Raw genomic sequence first — 19,963 nt, 5'->3', positions numbered from 1 at the left:
GCATGAGGTGGCCGAAGTATTGGAGTTTCAGCTTTAGCATCATTCCTTCCAAAGAAATCTCAGGGCTGATCTCCTTCAGAATGGACTGGTTGGATCTCCTTGCAGTCCAAGGGACTCTCAAGAGTCTTCTCCAACACCACAGTTCAAAAGCATCAATTCTTCAGCACTCAGCCTTCTTCACAGTCCAACTCTCACATCCATACATGATTACTGGAAAAACCATAGCCTTGACTAGATGGACCTTTGTTGGCAAAGTAATGTCTCTGCTTTTGAATATGCTACCTAGGCTGGTCATAACTTTCCTTCCAAGGAGTAATCGTCTTTTAATTTCATGGCTGCAGTAAAAGGAGTACGAGGTTGTGTATTGTCACCCTGCTTAACTTATATGCAGGGTACATCATGAGAAACGCTGGGCTGGAAGAAGCACAAGCTGGAATCGAGATTGCCGCGAGAAATATCAATAACCTCAGATATGCAGATGACACCACCCTTATGGCAGAAAGTGAAGAGGAACTAAAAAGCCTCTTGATAAAAGTGAGGGAAGAGAGTGGAAAAGTGGCTTAAAGCTCAACATTCAGAAAACTAAGATCATGGCATCTAGTCCCATCACTTCATGGGAAACAGATGGGGAAACAGTGGAAACAGTGTCAGACTTCATTTTTTTGGGCTCCAAAATCACTGCAGATGGTGATTGCAGCTATGAAATTAAAAGACACTTAATCCTTGGAAGGAAAGTTATGCCCAACCTAGGTAGCGTATTTAAAAGCAGAGACATTACTTTGTCAACAATGGTCCATCTAGTGAAGGAGAAGGGGATGACAGAGGAAGAGATAGTTGCATGACATCACCAACTCAATGGGCATGAGCTTGGGTAAACTCCAGGAGTTGGTGATAGACAGGGAGGCTGGCGTGCTGCGATTCATGGGGTCACAAAGAGTTTGACACAACTGCGCTACTGAACTGAACTGAACCAGGTATGTCTTGACTTCCTACTTTTGCATTCCAGTCCCCTATGATGAAAAAGACATCTTTTTTGAGTGTTAGTTCTAGAAGGTCTTGTAGGTCTTTATAGAATCATTCAAGTTAAGGTTCTTCAGTGTTACTGGTTGGGGCATAGACTTGGATTACTGTGATATTGAATGGTTTTCCTTGGAAAGAAACAGAGATTATTCTGTCATTTTTGAGATTGCATCCAAGTATTGCATTTTGGACTCTTTTGTTGACTATGATGGCTACTCCATTTCTTCTAAGGGATTCTTGCCCGCTGTAGTCGATATAATGGTCATCTGAGTTAAATTAACCCATTCCAGTCCATTTTAGTTCACTGATTCCTAAAATGTCGATGTTCACTCTTGCCATCTCCTGTTTGACTACTTCTAATTTGCCTTAATTTCATGGACCTAATATTTCCAGGTTCCTGTGCAGTCTTACTCTTTACAGCATTGGACTTCACTCCATCACCAGTCACATCCACAACTGGGTGTTGTTTTTGCTTTGACTCCATCTCTTCATTCTTTCTGAGGTTATTTCTCCACTGATCTCCAGTAGCATACTGGACACCTACCAGCCTGGGGAGTTCCTCTTCAGTGTCCTGTCTTTGTCTTTTCATGATGTTCATGGGGTTCTCAAGGCAAGAGTACTGAAGTGGTTTGCCTTTCCCTTCTCCAGTGAGCCACATTTTGTCAGAACTCTCCACCATGACCTGTCTGTCTTTACTCACCCTACACTGCATGACTCAGTTTCTTTGAGATAGACAAGGCCGTGGTCCATGTGATCAGATTGGTTATTTTTCTGTGACTGTGGTTATCATTCTGTCTGCCCTCTGATGGGGAAGGATAACAGGCTTATGGAAGCTTCCCAATGGGAGAGACTGACAAAGGAGGAAACTGGGTCTCGTTCTGATGGGCAGGGCCATGCTCAGTAAATCTTTAATTCAGTTTTCTGTTGATGGGCGGGGATGTGTTCCCTCTCTGTTATTTGACCTGAGCCTGAACAATGGTGGAGGTAATGAAGATAATGGGGACCTCTTTCAAAAGGTCCCATGCATGTACCACTGAACTGAGTGACTCCAACCCTGCAGCAGGCTACTGCTGGCCCATGCCTCCACTGGAGACTCATGGACACTTATGTGCAAGTCTGGTCAGTCTCTTGTGGGGTCACTGCTCCTTTATTCTGGGTCCTCGTGCCCTCAAGGTTCTGTTTGTGCCCTTCCACAGTCTGTTTCCCCAGTCCTGTGTAAGTTCTGGTGGCTCTATGGTGGGGTTAATGGCGACCTCCTCCAAGAGGGCTTATGCTGTACCCGGGTCTACTGCACTCAGAGCCCCTGACCTGCAGCAGTCCACTGCTGACCCGTACTTCCACAGGAGATGCTCAGACACAGCTCTGTCTCAGTCTCTGTGGGATCTGTGGGTCCTGGTGCACACAAGGTTTGTTTGAGCCCTCTGAGGATCTCTGGTGGGTATGGGGTTTGATTCTAAACATGATTTCACCCCTCCCGTTTTGCTGGGGCTTCTCTGCCCTTAGACATGGGGTATCTCCTCAAAGTCACTCCAGTGCCACGCAACTGCCGCTCCAGCACCTACCATCTTGTTGGGGCTTCTCTGCCCCTGGACGTGGGGTATCTCCTCAAAGTTGCTCTGGTGCCTTGTAGCTGCCTCTCTAGTACTGTGCAGCCACCACTCTAGAGCCTACCATCTTCATGGGGCTTCTCTGTCCATGGATGTGGGGTATCTCAAAATCGCTCCAGTTCCTTGCAGAGTCAGTTACAGGATAAACCCAAGGAGAGACGTGCCTAGACACACATTAATCAAGCTAACAGAGATTAAACACAAAGGAAGAATGTTAAAATCAGCAAGGGAAAAGGAACAAGAAACATAAAGGGAAAACCCATACTATTAACAGTGGATCTTTCAGCAGGAACTTTGCAGGCCAGAACGGAATGGCAGGATATATTTAAAGTACTGAAAGAATAAAGTCTACAACCAAGATTACTGTACCTGGCAAGGGTCTCATTCAGAATTGATGGAGGAATCAAAAGCTTTACAGACAAGCAAATGTTTCAGAGAATTTTCCACTACTAGACCAGCTTTAATAAATACCGAAGGAACTTATTTAGGCAGTAATCACAAGAGAAAGGAAAGACCCACAAAAACAATTAAGAAAATGCCAATAGGAAAACAGATATCAATAATTACTTTAAATGTAAACAGATTAAACACACCAACCAAAAATACAGACTGATTGAATGGATACAAAAGCAAGACCCATTTATATACTGCCTACAAGAGACCCACTTCAGACATAGAGACACATATAGTCTGAAAGTAAAAGAATGGAAAAGGTTACTCCATGTAAATAGAAACCAAAAGAAAGCCAGAGTGGCAATTCTAATTTCAGACGACATAGACTTTAATGCAAGAGATAAAAGAAGGACAGTACATAATGATCAAGGGAACAATCCAAGAAGAAGACATAACAATTGTGAATATTTATGCGCCCAACATAGCATCTCAGTACATAAGGCAAACACTAACAGACATAAGAGGTGAAATTGACAGTGACACAATAATGGTAGGGGACTTTAACACCCCACTTACACAAATGGACAGACCATCAATATAGAAAATCAATAAGGAAACGCAAACCTTATGTGAAACATGAGGCCAAATGAACCTAATTGATAATCTTCAGGAGATTCCATCCAGATGCAGAAGAATACATTTTCTTCTCAAGTGCACAGGGAACATTCTCCAGGATAGACCACATCTTGGCTACAAATCAAGCCTCAATAAATTTAAGAAAATTGAAATCAAATCAGCTGTCTTCTCTGACCACAACACTATGAGATTAGATATCAACTCAGGCAAATAGATGGGGAAACAGAGGCAGACTTCACTTTTTTGGGCTCCAAAATCACTGCAGATGGTGACTGCAGCATTGAAATTAAAAGATGCTTACTTCTTGGAAGGAAAGCTATGACCAACCTAGACAGCATATTAAAAAGCAGAGACATTACTTTGGCAACAAGTCTTTTTAGTCAAGGCTATGGTTTTTCTAGTAGTCATGTATGGATGTGAGAGTTGAACTATAAAGAAAGCTGAGCACCGAAGAATTGATGCTTTTGAACTGTGGTGTTAGAGAAGACTCTTGAGAGTCCCTTGGACTGCAAGGAGATCCAACTAGGCCATCCTAAAGGAGATCAGTCTGGGGTGTTCATTGGAAGGACTGATGTTGAAGCTGAAACTCCAATACTTTGGCCACCTGATGTGACGAGCTGACTGATTTGAAGACCCTGATGCTGGGAAAGATTGAAGGTTGGAGGAGAAGGGGATGACAGAGGATGAGATGGTTGGATGGCATCACTGACTTAGTGAACATGAGTTTGGTGATGCACATGGAGGTCTGATGTGCTGCAGTCCATGGGGTTGCAAAGAGTTGGACACAACTGAGTGACTAACTGGACTGGACTGAACTGAACAACTCAGGAAAGAAACTGCAAAAAACACACTCATGGAGATTAAATAATACATTACTAAATAATGAGATTACTGAAGAAATAAGACAGGAAATCAAAAGATTCCTAGAAACAGATGACAATGAAAACACTACAACCTTGGTCTATTTACAGTAGGTCCTTTACCCAGTACATTCTGTTGGGCCATCAAGAAGATAGGGCTTGGTGTTGCAGGGAAGGGGAGTGCTGTGATTAAGTGTTAGGTTTTTAGTGAGCCTATGTGTCTGAAATGGAACTTCACAAGTGTTTCTCAGTGCTTTTTTTTTAACCCTTTAGGCGGGACTGGAGGACTGGATGACTGAATGGACTGGAATTGGTATTTCCCTTCCCGCTGGTCAGTTAGGCTTTGGTTAATTACTTTCCCCTGAAGGCAGACTTTGTTAAGGACAGAGTGCTCTGGTATTTCAAAATGGTTCCATTTCCTCTTGCTCTGTCAGAAGGGAGAGGGGATTTTTCTCCCTTATTTACTTTGAGAAACTGGTTAGGCTCTCGGAGGTAAATCTCACAAAATTTTTGGAACCCCTAGAGTGTTTAACCCTCAGGGTTAGAATAGAGAGGGAGATGGTGGGAGAAGGAATAGAAGTACAGGGCTAAATATCCCCAAATGCAATTGTAGAAATACATTCAGATTTATTACTGAACATCCCCAAATGCAATTGTAGAAATACATTCAGACTTATTACCTATATGGTGAATGCAAGTGTACTGAATTCTTTAATTAGAAGACGAGTAGTAGCTGACTTAAGAAATTATCACTAAGCTATTCATAAGAAACACCGAAAACATAAGGGTGTTGAAAGTTGAGTAGAAAAAGATATACCACTCTAATACTGACTAAAAGAAAGATGGTAAAGCTGGTATAACTGTATTGATATCAAATATAATAGATTTTCAAACAAATTTTTATCAGAATAGTAATTATTAGAGATAAAGAAGGTCACTAGATAATGACAAAAGTTTAAATTTCCCTGGTAGAATGATGAGTCTGAACTTCTGTGCAGTTAGAAATAGCCTCAAAATATATAGTGTAAAAATTCAGGTCACTGTAAGGAAAAAAGGACATATCCACCACAATTGGATTTTTTTTTTAGTACCTTTCTTAGTTATTAATAGATTAAAGAAGAAAAAAGAAAGTCTATTTGAATAGAAAGAATATTTGAATAGCTTAATAAATTTAACCCTTATTATCATCAGAGTCCCTTGGACCCAGATTTAGTTTACTAGTTTCTTTTTTGAACAGTTCTACTTGGATTTGTTGGATGATGCTTTATGGCTTTCTTTCTGTCTTAGAGGTCTTCTGAAGAACAGAAAACTTACTTTAAAATAGAAAATTAAAACTCCTTTTCTCTTATAGTATATACCATATGGGTCCTTTGGACCTTTTTATGAATCTAAGATGCTGTGGGTTCTTATATCACTTTATCTGTTATAGGTAATTTTATTATCCTAGAATAATTTTTATCATCACTCTTTAATTACTCCCAACTATATTAAGACTAAAATGAAAGGATGATGGAATCATAGATAGATGTTATAGTAGTCAAGTCATTACTATTGTATTATCTTTGATTTTATTACATTACCTCAAGAGTTGCACATATTTTAAGAAAATATAAATGAACTCTGGAGGTACCATCTTTGTAGTCATTTTAGTTTTCATTGGACACAACTGAGAATTTAATAGTTTTCATTTTCTACATGTAATGGTACGAAAGTAGAAAAGTTGACAGAGGAAGGTATTTCTGCTATTAAATGGGCAAAATAATGGTCAACAGAGGTAGTAGACTCTAGGCCCTAATTATTATGGTGAACTTGATCATATGAGTGAAGTCTTAGACTATGAGTCACCAAATAGCGATATCCTAGATGGATTTTCTTTGAACTCAAGAACTGATGAGTGACCAGTGTGTTTCTGCAGTATTTTGTGATAAGAAGTTGGACTCTTCAGTTTTGCTAAGAGAATATGTGACTTATTTTTGCATTACATGTAATGTTGTATATGAACATTTACTTGATACAGCTTATAATTGAAGAGTGTTGAATTAAAGTGTATATACAAAGGTGATAGGAAGTGAATATATGATTTAGGAAAGAAAGCAGAACATTGGCTTGGATCATTTTGATGTATGTTTATAAATCTAAAAGTAAATATTAACAAGCAAGGAACAAATAATATGGCTGTCTTTCTCAGCAAGTTTATGGGACATCAAAATTTTAAAAAAGCACTGCATTTCTATGGTGCAGATTTAAGAAGAAGCAGAAGTGATGATTGTCTAGTAGAGATATAATTGAAATCTGGAATCAGATTTTATAAAACTATATGTCCCAGATTCATGCATGTCAGTTGGTGACCAGTTTCATGCTTTTTATGTGTGTTTGTGTGTGTATGTGTGTGTGGTGTGTGTGAATGTATATATACACACATTATGCATTTGTAGATGTGTATGTATCATACACATATCTGTACATGCTACTGCTGCTGCTGCTAAGTCGCCTCAGTCATGTCCAACTCTGTGCGACCCCATAGACAGCAGCCCACCAGGCTCCGCCGTCCCTAGGATTTAAATAACAATGTGGATTTTCTGTATTTAAACTTTGATTAAACTTTTCAGTTAATTTGCTTTTTCACTATATCCTTTTATTTTTCTGTAAATTATGTGCTGGGTGCTTAGTTGCTCAGTCATGTCCTACTCTTTGGGACCCCACGGACTACAGCCCGCCGTGCTTCTCTGTCCACAGGATTTCTCAAGCAAGAATACTGGAGTGGGTTGCCATTTCCTTCTCCAGGGGATCTTCTCAACCCGCAGATCAAACCTTCATCGCTTGCATTGGCAGGCAGATTCTTTACCACTGTGCCACCTGGGAAACACCCGTGAATTATTTATAAAATGACCTAAATATTAAATAAAATACAGAGACTCTATCAGCCCAGCTGATTAAGGGTGTTGATTATTTTTCCTGGCCTACTGAGGGTTAATATATTGTACCTGTGTGGATCGTTGCCCTCAGCAGTTGATGACTGTGCATCTCTTTCAAGTGCACATGAAATATTCATGAAAATTAGCCATCTGCTTGGCTATAAAGCCTCCACAGATTTCAAAGACTGAGTTCTGTGACTACAGGCAGTTAAGATACAAGTCATTTACAAAAGGTAATTAGAAAAAGTCCCCTACAGGGGGGAATTTAAAATAACTTCTAAATAACTTACAGCTCAACACAGGAATCTTAATGTAAATTAGAACATATTCAGAATTAAATTCTAACAAAATACTTTAAAAGTTGTATAATGTAGTTAAGATTGTACTTTAAGAATAAATGCTCAAGATGAATAAATTAAGAATCCAGTTTAAAAAAATGACAAAAGTGATTACAGAATAAACTCAGAGTAGAAGGAAGAAACTGAAGATTAACATAAACTTATGACATGGAAAACACTCAGTAAGTACGAAGAATAATAAAGTCCAAAGCTGGTTCTTTGAAAGTCAGAAAGTCAAATTTCTGATTTATCAAGATTTATCAATGGTGAGGGAATAACTAAACAATGTTCAGATTGAAAAAGGATGCCATAGGTATACATTTCACAGAGATTAATTTGGTAAAATAATATTAAGAATAACTGATGTCCGTGAATTTGATATTTTAAGTGGACTAGGTAAACTATTGGCAAATAAAACTTAACCAAAACCTACTTAAAAAATTGAAAACTTGACTAGTCTTATAACATTGAAAACTCTCGGTCTCCATGAGTGCAGAGGAATATTCTATTCACACGTTTCATGGAACAGATAATTCCAATCTTACATATATTATTTGATAAGTAACAAAGAAAGACCTTTTCTCAGCTGTTTTTGTGAGACTAGGATAACACTACTGCAACCACTGTGCAAGAGCAGTACAAGAAAGGAAAACAGATACATCTTCTGATCTGAGATGGGCAGCACCCCGGGACAGTGCCTACTCCATCTGGTGCTTTTTGGAGGTTAAGATGCAGATTGAGGCACCTGGAAATCCTTTCTTATCTTGACCTGATGTTTTGTTTCCATGGAAGAGATTAAAGCCTATTTGGAGTGGGAGCACAGAAGACCACGGTGCTTTGGATTGATAGCACATGTCCATAAACTGAAACAGTTCTGAAATGATGACTTTGTTCACTGTACAGTAATGTTCTACAAAGTTGAGATATCTCATCTTTTACTGTACTGAGAAAAGTGCTGCTTAAAGCCACCTTTTCTCACCCATTAGATGAGCGGAACTAAGTGTGACAGTTCCAGGCACTGGTGATAATGCAGAGCAATGCACTGCTGGTGATCGTGTATGGAGGTGGAAATACTTTGGAAACACAGTTTGCTATTAACTTTTAAAGATCATTGCACTTTGCATGACCCAGCAACTACATTTCTGAGGGAAATGACTTAAAGCAGTGATTCCCCCAGACTGCGGTTGGGATCTCCTCTAGCCATTCCGGAGATACGGATTGTTTTAAAGGAATCTAGCTGATAATACAGCTTTTATGCAGTTTTTTCTTAGAACTTTTCAGTCTGATCTGTTGTTTAACTTTACCATCTTCTCTTTCATAGTTGCCCCCCCCCCCCCACCTCCTTTTTTTTTGCTTCCTTGCTTCAGGCAGGTAGAAAGCTATGAATTGCTATAAAATAACTGTTTACAGTACCCACGTTAAGAATTTCAACTAGGATCCTTATTTTGGCAGTGTCCAATTCTTTGTTTTCAGCATGATTTAAAGACGGTGTAGTTTTTATGGAATTGTTAAATGCTTCTTGATTACTATGTGATTTTTCAAGAGCTGACTCTAAAGGAGTTGAAAGAATTGGGAGACATTGCTGAAATATTCTAGCAATAAGTGATTTCATTTATACATATATGAAATAATAAAAGGAGGGCAGGTAGTCTCATCTGTCTCATTGAGATAACATTTTCCAAGAAAGTTTACTTTTAGTACCTAGTTGTCAGATGTGCATTTTTGCTTCAATCAACTGTATGCTAATTATACTTGTAATCAAAAGTCAATCCAGAGGAAAACTTGCAGTGTTTTATGGTTACAAGGAATTTAATAAAAATCAATTCTGTTTGTATATATGTTTTGTTGCATAGAAATGTGACAGAGTGATCAAAAGAAGATTTTTAAGAATAAAAGCTGATGATACCAGCAAAAAAATCACAGAAAAGTGTTATAGGAATATAACACTTCATAAAATTGTTCATAAAGTAAATGATGTGGTATTTCTGTTGTTAAGCAAGGATTTGTGTGTTGTTTTAGACATGAATGATTTTGAGAATCAGTCACTGTGGTATGTAGATTCTGCTGGATACATTGATAATGATGATTGTAGTTTAAGGTGCCAGTGTTTATAGTGTACTGCAATTTTTGCAACTTTTTTTTTAAAAACTATACGTATATTAATTTCTGTTTGTTGATATGTGGCTGCACCAGGTCTTTGGTGCTGTGCACAAGTTTTCTCTAGTTGTGGAGAGCACGGACTGCTTTCCAGCTGGAGTGTGTGTGCTTCTCACCGCGGTGCTGGCTTCTCTTGTGGAGCAGGGGCTGTAGAGCATGTGGGCTTCAGTAGTTGCAGTTTGCAGGCTCTAGCTGTGGTACGCAGGCTTTAGGGCCTTTACCTAGCATCTATTTAAACTTAAATTATGAAAAATTTTAGTTGTCAGTATAAAAATGTTCAAGGGAGTATACTGTGTTTCAAAATTCTGTGCAGCAGTAATGGAAACAAAAAGAGTTAAAGACCACTGAATATTACCATATTAGATAATAGATCTCAAGGGGGATTGTAACACTCAGTGGGGAACATACTGGAATTTGGGCAGGCATTTTTGCTTGTCATGATGATTGAGGGGCTTTACTGTCATTTGATTACTGGGAGCCAAGGAAGCTAGATATCCTGCAGTATACAACAAACAATATTATAGTTGCTTCCCATAAGCTTTTGAAAGTCTTACTGGACTAGTCCACGGCAAATATAAATAAGTAGAAATTTACTACATAACACTCCTAAAGCATATTCAAAAGAAGGAATTTATTTTTTTTTAAAAAGCCCAAGAATTTTAAGAGAGGACCATTTTAGTGGATAATATTTAAATGAAATAGATACTCTCTCAGAATTGTTTAATAATGTATTAACTCTGTGCATTGTCTTCCTGGGGTATTACATTTCTAATTACTGCATGTTTAGTTGAAAAGAGTTTGCAGTACAGGAGCAATATAAGTAATTAAAATATGTAACTTAGAACCAACTATTAAATTATCAGGAACTTACAAACTACAGAGATCTCACTGAATTTTATTACACTTTGTCAGTAAGAACAGTGTGATCATACTATTTAATATTGTGACCTGGGTCACATCTTCTACTCCAGCTTCACATTTCCTGATTGTTTTACTCTTGAACGTTTATTACTTTTTACGTAGGTTATTTATTATACTTATTTTTTACTGTCTTTTTGTCCCTTTTACTTAGAGACATACTGTAAGAGGAGAGATTGGAACAGCCCTTTTGTGGAGTCTGGCTTATTTAAAAAAAGAGAAAATTGGTGGTAGCTGGATCAGGTAATTGTGTATGGGGGTCAGGGATTTTTTTTTTTTCATTTGTCTTTTGGGGAAGGAAATTAGGATTTATTGGTAGTCATGAATAAGGAGGAAAGAATACAGGCCTTCATGAGTCCAGGTTCTGCCATTTGTCCTGTGGGCCACAATTAGAAATGTATTAGGTTGGTGCAAAAGTAATTGCAATTTTGCATTGTTGAACTTTGCCATTTTATATTGAAATATATTCTTAAATAAATGTGGTTATGTTGTACATCATTTTAATACTCATTTCTAGCTTTATTTTTTTTGCTAGTGACTTATTACTTGATGTTTATGATTTTAGACTGTAGAAATAATGATAAGACAAAAAGCAAATCCAAGCAGTTTTTAAATTTGAGTTCAAAATGGATCATACAGCAGCGGAGACAAATCACAACATCAACAGTGCCTTTGGCCCTGAAAAAGTTGGCTTGAAACCTAACATTCAGAAAACTAAGATCATGGCATCTGGTCCCATCACTTCATGGCAAATAGATGGGGAAACAATGGAAACAGTGAGAGACTTTAATTTTGGGGGGTCCAAAATCACTGCAGATGGTGATTGCAGCCATGAAATTAAAAGATGCTTACTCCTTGGAAGAAAAGCTATGACCAACCTAGACAGCGTATTAAAAAGCAGAGACATTATTTTGCTAACAAAGGTCCATCTAGTCAAAGCTATGGTTTTTCTAGTAGTTATGTATGGGTATGAGAGTTGGACTATAAAGAAAGTGAAGTTGATGCTTTTGAACTGTGGTGTTGAAGAAGACTCTTGAAAGTCTCTTGGACTTGATAGTGATCCAACGAGTCCATCCTAAAGGAGATCAGTCCTGAATATTCATTGGAAGGACTGATGCTGAAGTGGAAACTCCCATACTTTGGCCACCAGATGTGAAGAACTGACTCATTTGAAAAGACCCTAATGCTGGGAAAGTTTGAAGTCAGGAGGAGAAGGGGACGATAGAGGGTGAGATGGTTGGATAGCATCGTCGACTCAATGGACATGAGTTTGAGCAAGCTCCAAGTGTTGGTGATGGAAAGGGAAGCCTGGCTTGTTGCAGTCTGTGAGGTCGCAAAGAGTTGGACAAGACTGAGCGACTGAATGGAACTGAGTCCCCAAGTCGTGCTTGACTCTTGCAGTGGTCCCAGCCTCATTTATTGAAATGTTCTAGCAGTGCCATCTTTGTCATAAGTCAAGCAGGTCTTTTCTGGACTTGCTGTTCTGTTCTGTTCTGTTCTGTTTGTTCTGTTTCTCTGTCTTTGATAAACATCACATTTTGTTATTTACTATAGCTTTATAATAATTTTATTTCAGTATAAATTCTCCAACTTTTTCTTCTTCAAGCTTATTTATTGGGCTTTTGCATATCTACTTTGTCAACTTCTAAGAAGAGTTAGGATTTTGATTGGTACCATAATGAATCTATTACTTTGGAGAGAATTTACATCTTTTAGAACGGAGTCTTCTAACACATGGTGAACACAATATATTCCTCCATTTATTTTATTATCGTTGCGCCACTAGGTCATGTCTGACTCTTTTGCGACCCCATGGACTGAAGCCCACTAGGTCCCTCTGTCCATGGGATTTCCCAGGCAAGAATACTGGAGTGGGTTTACATTTTCTTCTCCAGGGAATCTTCCTCACCCAGGGATCAAACCTGGGTCTCTTTATTGGCAAGTGGATTCTTTACCACTTAGCCACCAGAGAAGCCCCTCCATTTATTTAGGACTTATATAATTTAGACTTTGTAAGTTTTTTTTAACCAGTTATTTATTTTGGTTATGTGAGGTCTTACTTGTGCCATGCACTTCTCTCTGGTTGTGGCGTGTGGACTCCAAGATGTATATGTGCTCTGTAGTTTACAGTGCACGTCGCTAGTTGAGGTGCCTAGCCCTTAGCTGTCCCACAGCATGTGGGCTCCTAGGTCCCCAGCCTGGGATTGAACCCACATCCCCAGCATTGGAAGGTGGATTCTTAACCAGGGGACCATCAGGGAAGTCTTTTTGTATATTTTTGTGTCAAGATTTTATGCATCTTTTATTATATTTATTCCTTGGCTCTTTGATTTTTGAATGTTAATGTAGATGATATCTTTTAAAAATTTTCTTTTTCTAGTATATAGAAAGACAGTTGCTTTCTGTATATTGAACCTGTATCCAGCTTATTTTTATGATTTATAAATTCTTTTGAGTATTCTTCATGTATAATTAACTCATCTGCTAATAAGGACAGTTCTATTTTTTTTCTTATGATCTTTGTAATTAAAATTTTTCTTATTACACAGACTAATACACCTATTTACATTTGTAGAAATGATAAAGAATACATTGCCTCATTCTTGATAATTGGGAGGAAGTTTTTGACCATTAAAGGTGATGTTGCTTATAGGTATTTTGTATTTACTCTTTAACAAATGAAAAAAGATTCTTTTGTTCTTAGTTTGCTATGAGTTCTTAATTAATGATGAGTGTGTTGATTACAGAGGACAACAAAGGCATAATAAAAGAGAAATATTGATAAACTGGATTTCATTAAAATTGAAAACTCAAGAGTTATTGAAAGATAAGCCACAGATAGGAGAAAATATTTCCAAATGATTTTTCTGAAAAAGGACTTTTATTTAAGATATAACTCTTACAACCGATTAAGAATCAAATAAATTGCACAGCAAAAGATTTGAATAGACATTTCAGTCAACTGTGTGAATGGCTATTAAGCGTCTTGAAAAGGTACTAATAACCTCATTGTTGTTGTTCAGTTCCTAAGTACTGTTCATCTTGTGACCCCATGGAGTGCAGCACACCAGGCTTCCCAGTCCTTCACTATTGCCCAGAGTTTGCTCAAGCTCATGTCCATTGAGATGGTGATGACATTCAACCATCTCATCCTCTGTCTTTCCCTTTTCCTCCTGCCCTCAGTCTTTCCCAGCATGAGTCTTTTCAAAAAAAAAAAAAAAAAGTCTTTTCCAGTGAGTCAACTCTTCATATCAGTATTGGAACTTCATCTTCAGCATCAGTCCTTCCAGTGAATACTCAGGGTTGATTTCCTTTTGGAATTAACTGGTTTGATCTCCTTGCTGTTCAGGGGACTCTCAAGAATCTTCCCCAGCACCATAGTTCAAAAGCATAAATTCTTCAGTGCTCAGCCTTTTATGGTCCAGCTCTCACATCCGTACATGACTACTAGAAAAACCAATAGCTTTAACTATATGAACCTTTATAGCAAAGTAATAATGCTTTTTAATATGCTGTCTAGGTTTATCATATTTGTCATTAAATGAAAATTAGTCACCCATTTCTGTCTGACTCTTTGGAACCCCATGGGCTTCTCTGTCCATGGAATTCTCCAGATAAGAATACTGGAGTGGGTAGCCTTTCTCTTCTCCAGTGGATCTTCCTGACCCAGGGATTGAACCCTGTCTCCCACATTGCAGGCAGATTCTTTACCATCTGAGCTACCAGGGAAGCCACATTGGTCATTCAGGAAATGCAAATTTAAAACCATAATAAATACATCATGTCACTAAAATGGCTATGATGAAAAGGCAGACTAGTGTCCTTGTAGGACAACAGAGACCCTTATGCATTGCTAAGAATGTAAAATGGTGCAGCCATCATGGAAAGCAGTGGCAGGTTTTTTTTTTTTTTCCGTCCCTGTTTAAATTAAATAGAAATTTACAATATAGCTCAGCAGTTCCACTCTACCCAAGTGAGTCTTTGGGTGAAGGTGAAAAAGTTCCTCTACACAGACTTGAATGCAGATATGTTCATGGTAATATTTTTCATAATAACCAAAGAGTAGAAATAGTGCAGATGTCCATCAATGAATGAATGGATAATCAAAATATCTGTCTCTACAATGAATTCTATATGGTAATAAAAAGGCAAAAGATACTGATTCATCTTTATATCATGGATGAACCTGAAAAACACTATGTGGTGTGAAAGAAAGAAGTGGAAGACTATATATTGTATGGGTTTTATTTGTATGAAATGTCCAGAGAATGCAAAGTTATAGGAAAATATATTAGTTTGGGACTAGAGGTGAGAACAGGGAGTGACTCTATATGAGTATGAAGAATCATTTTTGTAATAATGGAAATATTCTAAAACTAGGTTGTGATAGTTATCAGTTCAGTTTAGTTCAGTCGCTCAGTCGTGTCCGACTCTTTGCGACCCCATGAATCGCAGCATGCCAGGCCTCCCTGTCTATCACCAACTCCTGGAGTTCACTCAGACTCACATCCATTGAGTCCGTGATGCCATCCAGCCATCTCATCCTGGGTCGTCCCCTTCTCCTCCTGCCCCCAATCCCTCCCAGCATCAGAGTCTTTTCCAATGAGTCAACTCTTCGCATGAGGTGGCCAAAGTACTGGAGTTTCAGCTTTAGCATCATTCCTTCCAAAGAACAACCAGGACTGATCTCTTTTAGAATGGGCTGGTTGAATCTCCCTGCAGTCTAAGGGACTCTCAAGAGTCTTCTCCAACATCACAGTTCAAAAGCATCAATTCTTTGGCGCTCAGCCTTCTTCACAGTCCAACTCTCACATCCATACATGACCACTGGAAAAACCATAGCCTTGACTAGACGGACCTTTGTTGGCAAAGTAATGTCTCTGCTTTTGAATATGCTATCTAGGTTGGTCATCACTTTTCTTCCAAGGAGTAAGCATCTTTTAATTTCATGGCTTCAGTCACCATCTGCAGTGATTTTGGAGCCCAGAAAAATAAAGTCTGACACTGTTTCCACTGTTTTCCCATCTATTTCCCATGAAGTGATGGGACCAGATGCCATGATCTTAGTTTTCTGAATGTTGTTGTACAACTCTCTAAATTTACTAAAAAATACTGAATTGTGTATTTTAAATGACTGAATTTTAAGTAAATTATGACATCAATGGAGGTGTTAAGGAATGAGTGTTGAATTCTGTCAGCTAATTTTCTACTGAAAATTTGTATGATTTTCATCTTTCTTAATTTCTTAAATTAAAAATTATAATATTAAACCAGCCTTAAATCTTGGCTTGAGTATAAGTCGGTCTTAATACATGTATGTTACTAGTGGGTATGATATACTGCTATTTTGTTTATGATTTTGAGACCTTATGAGAAAAATTGGTCTCTCATTGTTTTTCTTATGATGTTCTTGTCAAGTTTTTGTTTTACTGTTTTTCATATAATCATTTAAGATTGATGGTAAATGTTTTTCATTATATTTTTGGGATAATTTACTTTTGTAGCCATATGGGCATGCAGTTTTCTCTGTAGGAAAGTTTTTACATATTCAGTTTTTAAAGTATTTATTTGCATTTTCAGATTTTCTGTTTCTCTGTCAATTTTAATAAGTTGTGTTTTCCTAGGAATTTGTTCATTTCATGTCATTTTTCAAATTCATGGAGTCAGAATTATTAATAGTTTTATTGTCTGTGAAGTCCTTAGTATTACTGTCCTTTTCATTCTCAGTTGAGAGTTGTGCCTTCTCTGATTATCTGTGATCCATCTTGCTAAAAGATCTGTTATTTATTTTAGTTTTTTTCAAAAGCTGACTGTTTTGATTTTTCTCGCATACATTTGTTTTCTACTAAAAGTTTTTTGCTCCAGTGTTTGCTATTTCTTTTCTCCTGGTTTGGGACTTTTTTCCTGTTTTTTATTTTTTGATAGGAATATTTGACTGCTTTATCAGTTATTGTGAAAGGTCTATTAGAGTCCACTGTAGTTGTAGGTGTGACAGTTTTTTCATTTTGGTTCTGTGAATTTTTGCTTTATTTTGGGGCTGTCTTTTTATGTATGCCATTTTAGAATTTTTACGTCTTTTGTGATGGATCATGTTTCTTATTATAAAATAACCCTCTCATTGAGCAATATTTCTTGCCTTACTTCTCTTGTCAGAGATGAAGATAACTTTACAAGTTCTCTTTTGGTTAGTGTTTGCATTTTTTTACACTTTTACTTTAGCCAGTCAGTGCCCTTATGTTTTAAGAAAATCTCTTATAAGCAGTATAAAATAAGTTTTAAAACTCTACTCTGATGGTCTGCCTGAAGTGCATTCCCTTCAGTGCCTCTTTTAGCTTGGGCCTGATGGTGTGTTTGAGGATGTGTCTGTGAGTTGACCTGTAAAGTGTTTTTATTCACCATCATTTTGAAGGATAGGTTTGATTAGATTAGAATTCTGCATTGGCAGTTAGTTTCTTTCCCTGCTTTAAAGCCATTCATTTTCTCTCTCACACAGTTGTGTAGATAAAGCTGCATTCCATAATCAGACACGTCTCCTACACTTCTCTGCTGGGTCTAGTGTGCAGGTAAATGGGCTGCATATGTTAAGAGGAAACCTTGATTCCCTTTAGTTGCTGGCATGGTTTCTAGCAGCTTTGTCTTTTTAACCTGAGAATGGTTTTCAGGCATGCTGCATGGTCACAGGGTCAGAATGTTGGTAAGACCCCAGTCGGAGCTCTCGTTAGTGTGTTAGAGGGTACCCTCGTGGTGCCCTGGGGTCCGAGGACATGATGGATCCCGTGGTTCAGTTACGAGGGCTCCTTCAGGACGACTTCCTCAGATTCCCTGTCTTATCCGCTTTTACTTCATGGCGTTGGCTCCTTTCCTGTCCATTCCCTTCCCTCATATCATACTACATGTAGCTGCTTATTAGCCAGTATGTGTTACCTAACATGCACTGGGCAGCATTTTACATTCTGAATTTAAAATTGTATTCTTCATGTTAAATGATAGTGAATGGAACCATTATTTCTTTAACAAATATATCCTACTAGTTTAGAATTCCTTTGGCACTACTAACATTTTTCTTTGATGCTAAATTTTAATTCTTCATGGGAAAAATTAACTATGAAGACATATATCAGACATCCAAAAAACAAGACTACCATATTAGTCTTTATTTAGTCACCAAGTCGTGTCCAACTCTTGTGACTTCATGGACTGTAGCCCGCCAGGCTCCTCTGTCCATGGGATTTTCCAGGCAAGAATACTGGAGTGGGTTGCCATTTCCATCTCCAGGGGATCTTCTGGACCCAGGAATTGAACCCAGGTCTCTTGCATTGCAGACTGATTCTTTACCAACTGAGCTATAAGGGAAGCCCCACCATATTGAGGTCCCACTGCTTGACTTAAGCCGGAAGTCACTTCACTTGTGTCCGACCCTGTGCGACCCCGTAGACATCAGCCCACTAGGCTTCTCTGTCCCTGGGATTCTCCAGGCAAGAAAACTGGAGTGGGTTGCCATTTCCTTCTCCAGTGCATGAAAGTGAAAAGTGAAAGGGAAGTCGCTCACTCGTGCCTGACTCTTAGCAACTCCATGGACTGCAGCCTACCAGGCTCCTCCGTCCATGGGATTTTCCAGGCAAGACTCCTGTGTGTAAAACAGCCGGCTGGTGAGAAGCTGCCATGTAACACAGGGAGCTTAGCCTGGGGCTCCGTGATAACCGAGAGGGGTAGGATGGGAGAGGTGCGAGGGATGTGGGATGCGGGGATGGGAGGGAGGCCCCAGAAGGAGGGGATATGGGTTCTAGGATATGGGTTTTATCAACTGCAGTTCTCAGTTCCACAGAAGTGTATGGGCTCAGAATGTCTCAGCTTCAGCTGCTACTTGTTTGTTGCACTAGTCCTGATCAACTCATAATTGGCTTGTACGAGTGCAGGTAGCTGAGTAGGTACCTTCTATGCTGTAATTTTACTTTGTTTTTTATTTGTCTATTTATTTAAATGAGGACCTACCTTTTTTCAGAGGGTTTAATTTTACTAAAAAGAATGTCTTTGTTGAGCCACAAAGGAACGATCCCTTGAAAATGAAGGGAAAGTTGCTCAGTCGTGTCTGACTCTTTGTGACCCCATGGACTCTGTAGTCCATGGAATTCTCCAGGCCAGAATACTGGAGTGGGTAGCCTATCCCTCTCCAGCGGATCTTCCCGACCCAGGAATCGAACCGGGGTCTCCTGCATTGCAGGTGGATTCTTTGCCAACTGAGCTATGAGAGAAGTCCCAACTGATCCCTTAAGGAAGTAATTATGTTTATTAACTGTTTCAAAGTTACGATTCTATGGTAAACTCATAATTATGAAATTGTTGGTTTGTATATATTTTCAAGTCAGTGATTCTCAGATGTGATCTGCAGTCACCAAGTCAGGCATCCATAAAATAACAGTGATTTTCATAGCAGTAAGGTGTGATTTGCATGTTTCATTGGGTTAGCATTTGCACTGATGGGGCAGAAGCAGTGGTGGATAGAACTGCCAGCATCTTGTCAGGAACCAAGAAAGTGGCATCAATCTGTAGTCATTTATGTTGACATGAATGGATTTATTTGTATTCAGTGGATAAATAATTAAAAATTTTAATTGGGTTCATTTTCTAATAGAATACTATGGATAGATACATGTATAATCTTAACAGTACCTCTTCCTCTAAGAGTATAAAGGGGTCCTGACATGAGAGTTTGAGAAGCATTCCTTTCAGTGCTTGGTAGATGTATAGACAAGCAAGTATTTTGTTCAGTCTGATGCTGATGAAGAAATGCTTAGAGAATATGATTGCTTTGATAGATAAATCCAGTCTGTCTTCAGGTTTTATGTGAATCTTATGTGATGTTCAATTCATTGCTTTAAAATTTTAACTAGGTTATATTTGTAAATAAAATACTTTGCAGGTGCTGATCTTAAGGAAAGAGCCAAAATGAGTTCCAGTGAAGTTGGTCCTTTTGTCTCCAAAATAAGAGCAATGATTAATGAAATTGGTAAGTACAATTAAATTGTCCTTTTAACATGGTTAAAGTGACCTTAAATATTGGATTTTAAAAGTTGCACACTGTTTGTAAGTATTATGAAGTGAAAGTCGCTCAGTCTTGT

The 19,963-nt window shown here is 38.4% G+C and overlaps 1 protein-coding gene across 3 annotated transcripts in view; it reads left to right on the top strand.

Moving 5' to 3' along the window:
* The window catches only part of AUH (AU RNA binding methylglutaconyl-CoA hydratase), a 201,106-nt gene that overhangs the window by 40,596 nt on the left and 140,547 nt on the right, over nucleotides 1-19,963 (top strand). For all 3 annotated transcript variants that reach the window (XM_042242981.2, XM_027964187.3, XM_027964186.3), the window contains exon 4: nucleotides 19,765-19,851. In XM_042242981.2, the coding sequence (XP_042098915.1) occupies nucleotides 19,765-19,851 (87 nt within the window). The remainder of the gene's footprint in view (nucleotides 1-19,764; nucleotides 19,852-19,963) is intronic.

This window comes from Ovis aries, chromosome 2 (assembly GCF_016772045.2).
Source record: "Ovis aries strain OAR_USU_Benz2616 breed Rambouillet chromosome 2, ARS-UI_Ramb_v3.0, whole genome shotgun sequence".
Lineage (NCBI taxonomy): Eukaryota > Metazoa > Chordata > Mammalia > Artiodactyla > Bovidae > Ovis > Ovis aries.
Note: the sequence above shows the minus strand (reverse complement) of the source record. Positions and strands in the feature narration are given on the sequence as shown.